Here is a 16,132-nt window from a genome sequence, read left to right as displayed (position 1 = left end):
ATATGTCTTTATGGTCACTGTAATTATTTTTTATTTATGATCAATTATAAATCATTTGCTGATTCTGGAAACTGAACTCGGAAAAACATTCAGATTTGCCATAACTTTAAAATTCCCACCATGCCATTTATTTATACTCATTTTATTGCACTGTTTGACGTTTTTTTGCACTGTGTTTACTATCTTTTGCATTTTTGTAAATATTGCATATATATGTATCTATTTTATTTCCTTTTTTTATCAAACCAATGCCAGAATGTCCACAACCACAACAAATTCCTTGTATGCATACATTCCATGTATATATACAGGCGAATAAAGCTGCTCTTGATTTTGATTGATTCTTGATTCTTGATATGATGCCATTAATATAAGGCACATGAAGAAGTGCTGGTAAGGTTGACAGTAAAGATGCCTGGATTCCGAAGCACCAATAAGTATGCAAATTATGAATAGGTTTTTGAAATCAGATGTGCCAGTAAAGATGCCAGAAGTCAGGGGATTACTACAGCGGGGCAGGTAAAGATACCTGGATTAAGAAAGGAGAAAGGACTAAAAAAGTTGCCTGTTGAGATACCAAGAATCAGTGGGGCCTAAAGATACCGGGAATCAGCAGCACCAACAAACCTGCCAGTTAAGATGCCAGGAATAAGAGACACCTACAGAGGTGACACAAAATACACCAAGAATCAGTGGTGCCAGTAAAGACACCAGGAATCAGTGGCACCAGCAAACTTGCCAGTTAAGATGCCGGGAATAAGAGACACCTACATGCCATAAAAGACAACAGGAATAAGATGTGCCAGTAAAGATGCCGGAAATCAGGGGATTACTACAGTAGGGCAGGTAAAGATACCTGGATTAAGAAGGGAGAAAGGACTAACAAAGTTGACTGTTAAGATACCAAGAATCAGCGGCACCTACTGGGATGCCAGTTAAGATACCAGGATCAGTGGTGCCTAAAGATACCAGGAATCTAAAGATAAAGATACCAGGAATCAACAAATTTGCCAGTTAAGATGCCAGGAATAAGAGACACCTACAGAGATGCCATAAAATACACCAAGAATCAGTGGTGCCAGTAAAGATACCAGGAATTAGCGGCACCAACAAACTTGCCAGTTAAGATTCCAGGAATAAGAGACACCTACGTGCCATAAAAGACACCAGGAATCAGATGTGCCAGTAAAGATACTGGAAATCAGGGGCTTACTACAGCGGTGCAGGTAAAGATACCTGGATTAAGAAAGGAAAAAGGACTAACAAAGTTGACTGTTAAGATACCAAGAATCAGCGGCACCTACTGGGATGCCAGGTAAGATACCAGGAATCAGTGGTGCTTAAAGATACCAGGAATCTAAAGATAAAGATACCAGGAATCAACAAATTTGCCAGTTAAGATGCCAGGAATAAGAGACAGGTATGTGCCATGAAAGACACCAGGAATCAGTGGTGTCAGTAAACATATAAAGAATCAGTGGCACCTACACGGGTGCCATTCTAGACACCAGGAATCCCAGGGACCAACAGAGGTACCAGTAAAGACACCAGGAGTAAGTGGTGCCAGTTGAGATGCCAGATATCTGAGGCACCTAGAGGGGTGCAAGTAAAATACATTTAAAAAAAAATCAGAGGTATCAGTAGGCACCAATAAAGATGTCCTGAATTAGCTTTGTCAATAAAAATGACAGGTAAGCAGTAGTCCACAGAGGTACCAGTAAATATTTTAAAAATCAAAGGTACTGGCAATGATGCCAGTGCCACAGAAGTCTTATTTCAATATCATTGTAAATGCAAATCCCAACATTTAAGGGTTACAAATGACACGTATACACCCCATGAACAAAAGGGCCTACATTGCAACACATATTTTAAGTAAAAATCATTTTTTCAAAGTTTGGGCCTACATAAATTATGTTTTAATGTGGTGCATGAAAAAAAGGGCATCTCTGGGTTTACAATTTATCTTAACAATTAGAAAAACTCTTTTTTTTTCATTATAGATTTCTAATAAAATGATCACAACGTGCTTTGCAAAAGCAATGTTTATACTCTCCACTAGATGCCGCCCGTTTGACTCCACCGCCTTCATAATAATCTCTGCTGGTTTATACCTTTTGACCGCGAATATTGTTTCTTTATTAAATTTCAATCGGAACAGGAAATCATCTGTTATTTAAAAAATAAAATGCATCGCAGAGCGAATGTTTTTTCGGATGTATATACTATATATACACAAACTAACTTACAGTTATACACGCGGCTCGTTGGTCTAGGGGTATGATTCTCGCTTTGGGTGCGAGAGGTCCCGGGTTCAAATCCCGGACGAGCCCACTCTTTTTTATATTTGTACATTTAATTCAAATATAAAATCCACATGACCATGTACTATGTTTTTTTTTTTTTTTTTTAAAACCTCTAGCCGTTTCCAAAACGTATAACATTGGATTATAGTTTAAATTTTAATCAGAAACATCATTATTACAAGATAATAATAGTTTAATCAATAACAAATATATATGTTATGCATCAGTCATATAATGCTACTATATTTAAAAGCTAGCTCCAAATTAGAAATGGATATTTCTTGTAAAAAATGAGAGAATAAATAGGTGGAGGAGGCCAACTGGTGGTAACTCTTCACAGGAATTTTTTTTTCTTCATCTCTTATGAATGTGTTTTAGACCCACCCATAAAAACCCATCAACGCCTCATCACCAGTTATTTAAAGCGAGCCTCCACCTTCTTATCCTGTCACTCCTCAAGAGGCATTTCATTTAAAGCCGGACATGTTAAATCTCTGCGGCCCAAGTCGCTGACAAACGCCTGGTTGCAAATGTATCTGCTGGACTGCTGACTCGGGGTATCATGATCGTGTCCCTCCTGGTTTATCCTCATTAGTTTGGCCAAGATGGAGCTGCTATAAAGTGTTCTGACAGGCAGAAACGAGTCCATCTCCTCTCTCTCTTCAGACCATAACCAGAGCACCCCCCAAAACCACCGCCGTGTCAGGGCCAGGCTATTAAGACCGCTTGACTTTTCTTAAGTATCATGAACATAAGCACAAGATTTAGTGAAATCCCTTTCGAAGCACTTAAATCTCGGGGATTTTCTCCATGATGTGTTGCCTAATGGACAGCTCAGGGGTGTCAGAGGCTCTCGTGGGGCTTGAATTTATTTTGTGGATTTATTTATTTGGAGCTGAAATGGCAAAAAAGGGAGTTTTTTCGTTTATCAGAACTTTTAACTTAATCACAAAAATGTGTCTATATAGAATGATGCTCATGTTTAGGTTGGATTGTGGGGGATAGAGGCCCAGAAACCTCCTCTATCGCTTCAGTTGGGACTAAAAAAGGACTAAAAAAGAGCTAGAATTGAAGAATAGAGAATAAATAATAAAATAGAATATCAAATTAGAATATATTTTGTAACTTTTATTTTTAAGAGAGAATTATGAATTGCTCCATTTGTTTAAATCAACTCATTCCAATATTATTAGCCTTTATTTCTCCACTTTCATTCAGAATATTTGTGTGAATCTAATATTATTTACCCAAATTTATTTTAATATCATATTTTTAAAGCTAAAATAAATAGTTATATAACATATCGATAGGTCTACGGAACAGCAGGTGGCGCTGGCGTTCTGTAAGTAAGTAAGTAGTTCTTTGTGACGCTAAAAATTCTGGTAAAGAATCTTCAAATGAGTCGTGGATCCAGATGGTAATTTGTAACATCACCACCATTTGATGATCCAGAACTTTTGATTGAAATCTTTAATTTGAGGGGTTTTCTCCAAAAAGAAAGATGGCAGATGGCAATGGAAACATTACCTCCTTAGCAAAGCAATCACATTTAATATATTTATCTTTGGAGGAATAAAATAAAATAAAAACATTTAAAATATATATATATATTTTTTTTAAATGCTTTCTTTCCTTGTTTTTTTGATCTTTGCACGTTCCAACTTTATGGTCGATATTCTGAACCACATCATGAAACTATGAGGATTTAAGGAAAATTAATAACAATTATAGAGGATCTACCTTTTTGAGAAATGTTGACACCTCTGTACTAATCCATCAATAATCATCTTCAGCATTTATTAACCACCTCAGTGTCATCTTCACGTCTCTCTCTCTCCATCACTCAAGTCTCTCTTTAATCCACCTGAGTGCAGGGAGGACACTTTTGACAAGAAAAGATGGAGTCTCGAGGAGAGGACCGGTTTCTTTACAGGCCGAGGATAACCGGATTATGATGGGCATTTTGTGCAGCCGGCAGTTTTTCTTATTACCCGATCCCTCCCCCCTGCCCGCCCCCGAAGTTGCACCAAACACCGTCCAGAACACAAAAAACTCTTTGTGTTTCCACTAAAACAGCTGAAAGCTTTTAGATAACTGGAGAAAGAATAGCTGCAATGAAATGGATTATTTCCTCCCGCCGCTCTGGTCTAATCCTCCACTGGTCCACTGGACGGATTCTTCTCGCTTCCTCTGTGCAAGTAATCATTGTCTCTGCGGTGGACGGAGACTCCTGCGCCAGATAGTCAGGAGACAGATCAGGAGTCCGACCCCTGCGGCCCCCTTACTTTATCCCCCCCCAGAGACGAGGCCTTCCTGCACCACCCTTGTGTCCACTGACTTTAACTTCCAAGAAGACGTGTTGTGACGCTGGATGGTCGGGGGTAAATGAAATAAAGACCACCTTCTTCTCTGTGTCCTCTTATCACTTGGTTGACAGTGACGCCAAAGCCGGGAACGCCACGTGAATGTCAGCATAGGATGGTATCAAAAACTCAGTAGTGAAAAATGAGGTCGTCAAAAGGCTTTCGAGAGAAGTATCTGTAAAGGTCTTTTTTAAAAATGTATTTATATATATTTCAGTAATTAACTTTGAACATTCATATTTTATGCAATATTTGGTTTAATTTTTAACTTGAGGCAGTAGAAGTCTCTTGCTAGGAGGATTAATTAACAATAGCCTTACTTTTCTTTGTCAATAAATCTGGCAATGGCACAACAGAGATTTTACGAAATTGCAGTTAGACTTTCCTGACACTAGGGGGAGCCAGAAACAATCTGTACGTCTACTTCTATGGAGTCCTGTCCTTTAACTTTTATGCCATTCCAATATCTCCCAATCTTCTTTGGGTGGTGGTCTTTAAAATTGTAGATGTATGTAAGTATAGAGAAAAAATGTTTTGCCGACATATAAAGATTAAATAAGAGAGATATTGACATCGTCAAACCAACGCAACACAGCAACCATGTTGATTTTAATCTTTGTATGTAATTAATGTTTAAGAATTTATTACATAACTATAAACATCTACAAAGTTTGTGTTTTTCATGACTGCTGGGATAAAAATGAAAAGAAAATTTACAGTTAAGATAAGATTACCTTAAAATCTAGCTATCCTGGTCAGGTTCAGATCACAATGTAATTTTGGTCAAGTGGTGAAAATTCACTGTCTTTCCAGCAATCATTTTAAGCAGGAGCATCATAACTCTCCTGGAATCTAAGACACAGCTACAAAATACTTTTGAACATCTACTGACTATTTACTAGCTGTTGTCTCTTTTTCATTGTTTCTTTTTAATTGTCATTGAAAGGGCTTTGAAAATCAAAATATGATTATTTATTGAGTGAGTTAAGTTATTGCAGGTGTTTCTAATAAAGCGACAATACATAATTTAAAGAAAGTTGTTTTTGGCGACCCCTTGTGTGTCAGAAAAGTATAACTGCAATGCCATAAAAATTACCAAATACAACATGGGCAGTTGTTTACAAAGCAAGACAAAGGGAGGTCGTTATTTTATTTTAATTGTTTTATCTTCCTGGTAAGTAAAAAAAAAAAGTATTTTTACTTTATATGAAAATACTGTCTCGGACCGACTGCCAAAAAGCAGTTTGTTGGCACTTAATGAAGAGCAACATTAATATAATAGCAATAATGTATGAAAAATAAAATAAAATAATGTATCGATAAATAAATATTACTTCTTGTTTTTATTTGTATGTTTGGATTTTGCCGTGACAAAAATGATTATTGTAACCTAATTGAAGAATTGAAGAAAGAGGTAGTTAGTCATATTGCAACTCATCAACCATGGGAGTGAAAGTGATGAACAAGTGATCTTTCTAAACTATTGTGTCACACTTCAGGTCCAGTAACTCCCCTCTTTGACAGCCCACATGAGGGACTAAAACTCTTTTTATAGAGGGATCACTGTGCCTCCTCTCATTGGCTCGTCCTTCTGTGACTGTGTCAGTGTTGAAGGCTTTTACCAACATCAACAACAACATCTTTCTTCACTTCCTCTGTGTCCAGGAGAAGCGACACCCGCAAAAAAAAAAGTACCCCTCAACTTTTCTGTGAGCATGAGGAATCCAGTCAGGTGACTCCAGAGTCCAAAAAGTGATGCTGAAGATGGCCAAACCTCTGGACCACATCAAGAGACCCATGAACGCCTTCATGGTCTGGTCCAGGGGTCAGAGGCGCAGGATGGCGCAGGAGAACCCCAAGATGCACAACTCCGAGATCAGCAAGAGGCTGGGCGCGCGCTGGAAGCAGCTCACAGACGCGGACAAGCGTCCGTTCATCGACGAGGCCAAGCGTCTGCGGGCTCAGCACATGCTGGAACACCCGGACTACAAGTACCGGCCCCGGCGCAAAGCCAAGACCCTCCACCGGAAAGAGCGCTTCTTCTTCCCGCTGCCCTCCCTCCTGGGGGACGCCTCGGAGTTCAAGACCTTCGCCATGGACTCCCTCCTCGTCCACGGGGATGAGACCAGGACTCTCTTCGCTCCAGGGTCATCCTCTCACCCGATGCTGGACCCGACGGGTCAGTTCAGCACCGGAGCTGTCCAGCGAGGCGCGGAGGTCCAGCGCCCGCTGCCCTACAGCGCGCACCCGTTCGGGTACCACCCCGGTGGTGGGATCGGGGGTCTGACCTGCCTCGGACATCATCATCATCATCACGCCCGAGCCTCCCCGCCCGGACCCGGGTACGTGCTGCCGTGTAACTGTGGACACTGGAGCTCCGGCTTACACCCGCCTCAGGTCGCGTACATCCTCCTGCCGGGGGGAGTCAACAAGGTGGACGCGTAGACTTGACTCGTCATCATGTCCCAATAACTAACTCAAAACGTTTTGTCTTTCATTGAAAATGCATAATATACAATATAATTAAACTGTGACAAGTTATTGTTCCCGAGCACTGACGGAAAAACCCGAGCTTCTTCGAGAGACCTTGAAACACGAGTGACTGATGCATTCTGAAAGCAATGAATAGTGAAACTCAGGTTTTCCGTTTTTATCTTATGATAAAAATACATTTGAATTATAAAACTAGAACAAGAAACAGAATTGTAATAAGTGATACAAATTGGTAAGAAGGCTATTCCATTTAAAACAGTATTTTTTTCTGAAGCTTTATAAGTTCAATGTTTGAAGTTGAAGAAATGTGTGTAATTCATCTGTTTCTCTTGTATATTTAAAATAATGAACAATAACACGGAGTTTCATCGATTATTTATTAAGTTAACAAAAAATGAATAGTATGTACATTTGTTTTTTTCTTGAAATCGTTCGAATCGAAATTACAGTTTAATGTTCAGGATCAGAGACAATCGCATACCACCTTTTTTAAAAAAAACAGGTACAGTATACAGCAACAAAAATATTTATTCTACCTTGTAAATGAGGGATGACTTGATAACTGTAAGATCTTTTAATAATTGATAAACAAAACTTGCATTTGCATATTTGTAAAGAATTGTTTGAAGGCAAGAAGATTTTAACGTTTGTTTTTTATACAACATTTAATTAGTTGTATTATGCATTTACCTATTCGAGTAAAAATTCCTTTACATTCAACTAGTTAATCTTAGATCCGGTCATTATTTTACAATTATATTCAGACATGACAGGCATTTATTGTGTTAACATGAAAGTTTAAATTTTTATGAATGTCAATATCACATCTGACTCCATTATATTTTATCTTGAAGTAGATTCGAAAGTAATCACTTTGTTTTTCAGTGCATATTATTTATATAAAACCTAAAGAGGCACCGAGTATGTGATTTACTTAACGTGAAGAGAAACCAAAGTTTATAATTAATAAAATAGAGCCATGTTGTGAATCATCTGAACTGCATTTCAGTCCAAGAACACCAGATGTCAGTACAAGGCCGTGCTTGGATGAAGGGGTTTCTAAACCAAAAGGAAAACGGCGAGCAGTTGGAAAGAATTGAAAGACAACGTTGTTGTATTTTTTTCTTTATTGTTGCATATTTATATCTCCACTCATTTAAAAAGCAACCTCCACATCAGATGCAGTTTCTCTTCCCAGGAGAGGTTACAGAGGAGCAGACGAACATCAGAGCTCACACACCAGACACTGGTTTACTGTGATCTCGTCACCAACATGCTCCTCCGTGGACACGCCTCCAGGGCAGAGAACCCGAGTCCATCGCCGTGTACACTTCCTCTGATCATGACATTGACAATTGTAAAAAAATATTTTTACCGACATATGACAGCAAAGACGTGACGATGACTGATTTAAAAAAAATTAAACGATGGTATGTGGTTCAGTTAATGTTATGTTTGATGTTTCCAAAACTGAACATGATCAAGGCCAAAAAATATTTTTACCAAAAAACTCAGTAACATATTAGCCTCTCTAGGGCATATTGACTTGCGGATTACACAAGATTTCCTGAAATCGTTTGAATTTTTAACATGAAAACTTTCTGAATCACACCCCCCCCACACCTGTGCATTAAAGGTAAAGCCATCAGCAAATTTAACAGACAACTTAAATAGACTAAAGAGGTGATTGCGAAACTTCCATCTGGGCCGAGCTCTCCCTTTTATATCAAGAATTATTATTTTTTTATATCCGTTCCAATTTCTCACTCAGGAACTCCTCCACACTGTCTGTGTTCCACTTGAGGATGCTGAGTTCTTCAGCCATGTTCCCAAAATCGTCCAAAAGCTTGAGCACAGGATCCGAGCCGCGTACGTACTGAAGAGGAGAGAAGAGTCACTCGTTATTCAAGTAAAATTAATGAGGATTTCATTTAAGCCAATAACATGAAATCAGTGGCATTAGACAATAATTTGTAGTTGCATAACACAAATAAATAATACGCTAATAAAGTGGCTATGGCTCTTGTCCTTATAATAATTCCTAAAAGTGTAAATTATATTATAAAATAATAGTAAATACACTAGTTAGATATTTTTTTTCGTAGCCCACCCACCTTGATCTGCAGACCCTTGAACATCTTCGGCTTGTCGCTCCTGACAAAAGCTGGAAAAAACAAACATGAGTCAATACATGCTTCTCGCCATTAGCGACACATGTCAGAACCAGGAGGTGGACAGTTGAGTACACAGAGGAACTACAGCTGAGGTAAACAAACGACCACCAAATGGCCCGGCTCAACACGTCTGCCCCCGTCACAGGTGAGTTCAGACCGAACAGACGCTCATTTGAACAAATGTTGAGGAGAACAAAGAGGGGCTCCTGAAGCAGGAAGAAAAAAAAAAAGCAGCAGCTGTTCAGATGCGAGTTCATGCTTTCTTTACCCTCCTGAACTTAATATAAAAGATTTTCTCTTAAAGCTACACGATTCAAATGGCTGCTTCCAGTAAATAAAGTGTAAACAGTTTGTAGTTTTACAATACATTTGAAAGGAGAATAAATAGCAATTGAGGTTTGACTCACCTTGGACTTGAGGGAACCTCCCCAATTTTCATCCACACACCTCCAGGATGGCTCCAGGGTAAAGCTGTGAGAGAAGACATTAGTCATCAGAATGGACTTCATATAAATATAGAAAATGTTTTCCTCCCACACGCAGGGTAGTGGTGCTTCTCTGGGTGAAGACACCGGGGTCCTCAGGGAGTCATTTTCATTCTAGCGCACTGATTCAGTAACACTTCCAAGCGCCTGCTCGGGGTCATTTAACTACAAGTCTGCACATATGGAGATGAGCTAATGGAGAGACTCGCTGGTAATCAAAGATGCAGCTGGAGTGGACAATAAGTAAGATGTAATTAAACTGTACTTAGAAACACAAACTAAGCCAGTCCTGCCACTTTACTGAACAGTTTATATGATAATCTACTTCCTGGGTTGTTTCGTTGTAAATGCAGGAACACAGGGAGTGGCATCGACAGTGATGCAGATCACAAACTTAAATATTACACATTTTAAGACACTTCTTAGAGCAATAGAACTTTATCAGCATGCATAGTTTTGAGCGACAGACTATTATCTTTCCATTAAAAAAATCTTAGCACTTTATGAAAAGTCACAAAATGTGCCGCACGCTGTGCAAACGTCTCTAATCCACCAGGCCGCGCTATAAAGCATTTCTCCGAGGGTTTAATGAAACGACACTGATGTGAAACTGGGATAGTAAATGGGTTCTTAAGGTAGATAATTGCTGCCGTCTGAGGAGAAAATGTGTTTTGTGACACGGTTGGTCGTGACGGGAGTCTCAAGCCACGGCTCTCCAGTGAGGCCGTCTTAAATCGAGAGGAAGATGAGTTAGAGAGCTCATCTTCAAAAGGAGTAATGATCTGTGCAGTAACTTTTATCCACCCCCCCCCCTCCTTCTAAGGTGACGTTGCTAGGATACCATCCAGACTGTGGGGACGTAATAAAAGAACATTTAGTTGCTTTTCAGCGCAAGAGTGGCATTCAAGCTTCAGTATACAGCAGGGGATTCTCTGAACAAACAACAAACGTATCACTTTTATGCTACAACAGTGTTGACTATTTAGTGCCACTTTATTTTTTTAGTTTTATCTTTTAAATATACAATTTTTAAAATGTATTTTAAAGGTTTGCCTCATTTCTTATCGTAGGATTAACCTCATCCATTATTGCAAAAATCATTCACCCAGTTGATATTCAGTCTTCTGAAGTCCCCTGAAAGAGGTGGAGCCAAGTTTAGCTACATTCTGATCTTCTAATGAGGCTGTAACATGACCGAGTGACTCCATCAGTCACTGACTGTTACACACAATACAGTTTCTTCATGAAACTTTTAGACATTCAAGACACTATTGATTGATTCCATCTCAGCTTATTAAGAATGTTTAACAATTTATAGTTCTCTATGAAGACAACATTTATTATCTATAAGAATTTTGTAAGACTAAACAATCTGAGTTCTCAAAGGGCTCCGTGTTTCATTAATTGGAGGCAAACTTTTTCCACTCTTCACTTCAAGTAGTCTTCAGCTAGAGATGAGGAAGGTTTGCTGTAGTTATCAACCACCAAATTATAAATCATTACATTCTTGGGGGGGTCGACCAACCACCCTACTTTCAGGACTATTCATGGTCAGGTTCCTCCTTACATCACTGATCTGATCCAGCCTTACACCCCAGCTCGGGCTCTGAGGTCTGTGGATCAGAATCTACTGATGGTTCCTGAACACGGTTCAGGACCAGAGGAGAGAAATCCTTCCAGGCTGTTGCTCCTAAGCTTTGGAACGATCTTCTTCTCTCTTTGCGCTTGATGGAGTCTACGGACTCCTTTAAGAAACATATTAAGACGTTTTTATTTGTTCAGGCTTTTCCTTGATTTTCTGGAACTCCTGTTGTGTTATCAGTTTTATCTTGATCTTTACAGTATATACTATATTGACTGTTTGATTGATTGTTTAAGCGCTTTGTGACCCTGGTCTGGAAAAGCCTATACTTTAACTTATAATTTGGTTGTCATTAAGAAGTTTTCCAATTTACCAAAATAAAAACAAAAAAAATACTATTGCAAATCATTTAATGTACATTTAGAGAGCCTGATATTTTATCAAGTTAATCACATATATAGAATATTCCCACAGCAATTATCCAAAACAAAACAAAAAAAAGTGTTTTTATGAGAACGATCACTTTGTTACAAAAAAATGTACTGTGAATTTTGATAGATGATGTGTTGAGCAGCTCATTTACCTTCAGTGCTTCCATCTGGGCCTCCTGTTGGCAGCATTGTGTGCAGTCGGGCTGGAGTTTGGAGAGGCTGAACTCGCCCAGTTGGTCACAGGTGCTGCAGAGCAGGTTACTAGAGAAGCCCAGATCCCTGCATGCTTCTGAGGACACCTTGGCACCGTAGGCTGAGAGCTGGAGGAGACAGACGACACCAGGGTCAAGAAATGCATTATTCAATTAAATAAAACCACACATTTAAGTACAGTTTGAATTGTATATTGTCAGGATTGATATAGAACGGATTCAAACACGTGAAGTTAAGTTGGATGTGAAAGTAAAACTATCAAAACTCACGATAGTTACCCGATCTTAACAGAGAAATAATATAACAGTACTGTGCATAACATTTACTGAAGCAGTTCATAACAATTGCTGAGCCCGTAACCAACTCATAAGCTTCGAAATCCCCACAAAAACTAACATTAATCAGAAAAAAACAAGCAAGTTATACGGTAACAGGAAATGATGCCGCGGTACTGAAGAAAAGCCACGTCACTTAAGCGTTTACATCACGGAGAAATAGAAGAAAACACGAGATATTACAACATGTTGGCGGCGAAACATTTCAAAGAAAGGCAGATGTATTTGTAACCGGTTTATTTTGACAAGTTAAACCCTCTTACCGTTTGTAAAAGTGACAGAAGCCACAGGAGATAAACCTCTCCCGACATCTTGGCTCCTGCTTTGTTAGCCGCAGAAAAACTACATTGAGGACCCCTTTATTTTGCGAAGAGCTGCCCTTGCGCGCCTGACTACAATTAGTTTTGTTTAAAAATATATAAATATATTAAGAACTAACCTGCTGCATGTTGGCCTTCTTCATTTTCCTATATTTCATTTTCCTTTTCTACTTATAAATAATTACAAAAAATGCATAAAGACATATGCATATTACAATACAATATGTATAATCTTATTCATAAGGTAATTTATACAAAGTAATATATAAATAAAATAAAAAGAAAACCATAAAAATCCTCATCGTGAATAATTGAGGATAAACTGTTTTCTTTTAACGTAAGCGACTCCTGTATTATCTCCCTTTATGACCATATTATAGTGATTCAAGTCGTTTTTATTGTCTAATGACACAATAGAGCCAAAAATAAATCCTTTATTATTTAATAAAGGATATGTTTAAAGACAAATATGAGTCAAAAGTACGTCATGAATTACAATTATAACTTGTTACACCCCTATATAAATTTTAAGTATTTTTTATTTGTATAGCGCTTTTCCAGACCAGGGTCACAAAGCGCTTAAACAATCAAAACAATACTCAATAAAGTATATACTTTAAAGGGCAAGATAAAACTGATAAGACAAAAAACACCAATTCCTGTCTTGTGTTTACAACTCTAGCAATAATAAGTGTTCTGATTCTAATAGCCATTCGAGCAATACTTATTGAATAGCCAAAAAGTATGCCTATTTATATACTCGATTGTAAATAACTATTTAGAATAATCATTAGAAAATATGGTTCATCAGGACAATTTGTTCAGGCTTTTCCTTGATTTTTTGGAACTCCTGTTGTGTTATCAGTTTTATCTTGATCTTTAAAATATATACTGTATTGAGTATTGTTATGATTGTTTAAGTGATTTGTGACCCTGGTCTGGAAAAGCGCTATACAAATAAATATTACTTACTTACTTACAATGGATGGTGTACGAATCAGATTAAAAAGAACTTTATTTGCTTTGGTAAATTCCAACGCTTTTTAATAAAATAACGTTTGTTAAAAACATTTGCCTTGTTTATTTAAAAGGGTTTCCTGAATTAAAAAGAAAAAAAGGGAAAATAAAGGCATGCATCCCGGTCGCCTCAGTGTCTTTTTTCTTCGTGTGTGTTCCCTCTTTTTGTTGTCACAAAACAGCGCCCCCTCGTGTCCAAGTTCATGTCGGCGCGCTCACCGCTGGTCCAATCCCAGCAGAAACAGTTCCACTCGACGAATAGAAACCTCCAGCAGCCCAGTGGACTCGTCACACGTCCAATGGACCGGGCGGTAGTAGCGGTGTGGAGCGCTGCTGGTGGGCACACTGGCCGGGACAGAGGAGCGCCTCACGGGGGAGTCACACCACAGAGCCCGGAATAAAAAAGACTCGGATCGTCCAGCGGGTGAAAGAGGAGAGAGAGCTCCAGGGCTGTGGATGAGTCCGATCCGAGCGACGCCTTCTGGACCCGGTGCGAGGAGGGATTCCAACACAAAAAACCGAACCGAGGGCCATGAACGGAGGCGCGTTGAAGGAGTAAGAGCTGCGTGTGTTCCGAGCGCCTCCTCCTCCTCCTCCTCCTCCTCCTCCCCCGGACATGGACTGACCCGCACGCGCTCCGGATGGTTCTGATGGGGCTGCTCAGAGTCATGATGCCGCCCAAGTTGCAGCTTCTGGCGCTGCTTGCGTTCGCAGTTGCCATGTTCTTCCTGGAGAACCAGATCCAGAAGCTCGAGGAGTCCCGAGGAAAGCTCGGTAAGTTGACCCCTAGTTTTTTTTTTCCAGGGGTTCCAATTGAGCCCCAACGCCGGGGTCCGTTTGGGACCAGATGGCGCAGAGTCCCGGTTAATAGTGCACACAAGTGGTCTTTTGTCTGCATCTGCCTGAACCTGAGGCTGGATTTTACTATAAAAAAAAAAAACAGTCAAATATTGGGTTTCATTCAACGAGGCAAAACAAAAGTTAAAGCCAGATTATATATGTATTGAACTAAGAACTAAATAACACATGGAGAAATCCAAAAAGTGAATAAAATCAAATTAATTGAATGACATTAACAGGATTTTTTCTTACGTTTCTCCATTATTCCAAATGCTGTAACAGTTTTATAATTACTGTACTTTCTTCAACAAGAAATCTATTTTTTTATTCTTAAAAAGTGACAACTAATCCATAATCATCTCTCTGTCTTAACACAGAAGACCCCCTACATTCATCTTAGTCTTAACATAATTTCCTTCCTTCCGCATCCATTTTTTTTGGAAGTTTAGCCTCAACACTGAAATCCTAATTAGTCACAGTATCTACAGTCTCATAACTGCGTTTTTCAATTTCATTATGAGGCGTCCCTTGAGCTCCAAATGACTATTTTCCATATTAATTTGGAAATCGTAGGAAAATAGATAGAAAAATGAACAGTTTTAGTAGTAAAATGTATGTAAGTGAAGATTTTCTAACCCTGTTTGTCGCTGGATTCACACCATAAATACTGATTTATATTGCATGCTGCATCTTATCCATCATTTACTCGCAATACATGAGGCATTCATGAGCCAGAGTGAGTTTTATCACCCCACCTGGTCATGTTCCTGTGACCTCAGAGACGGGTGAGAGTGATGCAGCTGACTCTCTGGTACATACTTATGTAACCTGTCGGGGCGAGAAAATGAGATCAAATGAAATGTACCACCAAAAGTACAACTGATCAAATTTGGATTCGGACATTTTAACAGGAAGGTCCTACTTTCAAGTTACATTCTTGAATTTCCTCCATTTTAAGTTTTCTTCGCTCGACTCTCATGTGGTTGAAATGCGGTGCCGTTTCAAATCTTGTTGCTGCTTCCCATTAGGAGCAATGTTCCCAATAAATATCTGGGACATTGAGGGATTATCTCAGCGGTGCCGTCACTGTGGGGATTTTTTTTGAGGAATGGCACAGTTGAGGAGGCACCCCAGGGCGCAGTTGTCGTACCTCAGGGGTTCACCCGCCATCTTTTGTGTCATTTTATTAGCGAGGCGCCCCGCAGAGCGTTTGTTCTCGGAGGCCACGGTAAATATTTCCGTGGTTGCGGGTGGGAAGCACACGTGTAACTATCAGCATCTGTGCTTTCATGAGAGATCGTATTATTCTCTTACGCCACAGTAATTATGTGTTCTAGGTATTCTTCACATAATTGACAATAGTACACATGTTTGTATGAAGAAACGTTTTCCTGAGGCGAGGCTGCTGTGTAAAAATACCAGGTGTATTGCATGAATTAGACGATACGATATGAATCATGATAGAGGTGCAACAAAACCATTTATTGTACATTAAACATTTGTAGTATTGGCCTTGAGTACTTGACTCTGGTGTTGCAGAATTTACAGACCACACGACTCTTGACAAAGTCAT

General features: G+C 39.2%; 3 protein-coding genes and 1 non-coding gene across 5 annotated transcripts in view; 3 read left to right on the top strand and 1 right to left on the bottom strand.

Moving 5' to 3' along the window:
* The first annotated feature begins 2,261 nt into the window (after positions 1 to 2,261).
* trnap-ugg (transfer RNA proline (anticodon UGG)) lies at positions 2,262 to 2,333 on the top strand. Its single transcript has one exon. It is a non-coding gene; the product is annotated as a tRNA-Pro (tRNA).
* A 4,099-nt stretch (positions 2,334 to 6,432) lies between these two features.
* Positions 6,433 to 7,317, top strand: LOC148063575 (transcription factor Sox-14-like). Its single transcript, XM_087811039.1, has one exon. The coding sequence runs from the start codon at positions 6,434 to 6,436 to the stop codon at positions 7,112 to 7,114; it is 681 nt and encodes a 226-aa protein (XP_087667165.1). The 5' UTR covers position 6,433; the 3' UTR covers positions 7,115 to 7,317.
* A 954-nt stretch (positions 7,318 to 8,271) lies between these two features.
* Positions 8,272 to 13,040, bottom strand: selenof (selenoprotein F). Of its 2 annotated transcripts, none has more exons than XM_087811454.1 (5): positions 12,822 to 13,040; positions 11,987 to 12,154; positions 9,744 to 9,807; positions 9,277 to 9,326; positions 8,272 to 9,038 (listed from the first exon to the last, which is right to left on the bottom strand). In XM_087811454.1, the coding sequence occupies exons 1-5, from the start codon at positions 12,858 to 12,860 to the stop codon at positions 8,907 to 8,909; spliced, it is 453 nt and encodes a 150-aa protein (XP_087667580.1). In that variant the 5' UTR covers positions 12,861 to 13,040; the 3' UTR covers positions 8,272 to 8,906. The 2 variants fall into 2 exon arrangements, with proteins under 2 accessions (XP_087667580.1, XP_087667579.1); XM_087811453.1 differs by lacking the exon at positions 12,822 to 13,040 and adding an exon at positions 12,646 to 12,792.
* A 640-nt stretch (positions 13,041 to 13,680) lies between these two features.
* The window catches only part of hs2st1a (heparan sulfate 2-O-sulfotransferase 1a), a 34,406-nt gene continuing 31,954 nt past the window's right edge, over positions 13,681 to 16,132 (top strand). The window contains exon 1 of the mRNA XM_087810946.1: positions 13,681 to 14,493. Coding sequence (XP_087667072.1) covers positions 14,361 to 14,493 — 133 coding nt within the window. The 5' untranslated portion in view covers positions 13,681 to 14,360. The remainder of the gene's footprint in view (positions 14,494 to 16,132) is intronic.

The sequence above is a fragment of the Callionymus lyra genome, chromosome 16 (assembly GCF_982586985.1).
Source record: "Callionymus lyra chromosome 16, fCalLyr1.hap1.1, whole genome shotgun sequence".
Taxonomy (NCBI): Eukaryota; Metazoa; Chordata; class Actinopteri; order Syngnathiformes; family Callionymidae; genus Callionymus; species Callionymus lyra.
Note: the sequence above shows the minus strand (reverse complement) of the source record. Positions and strands in the feature narration are given on the sequence as shown.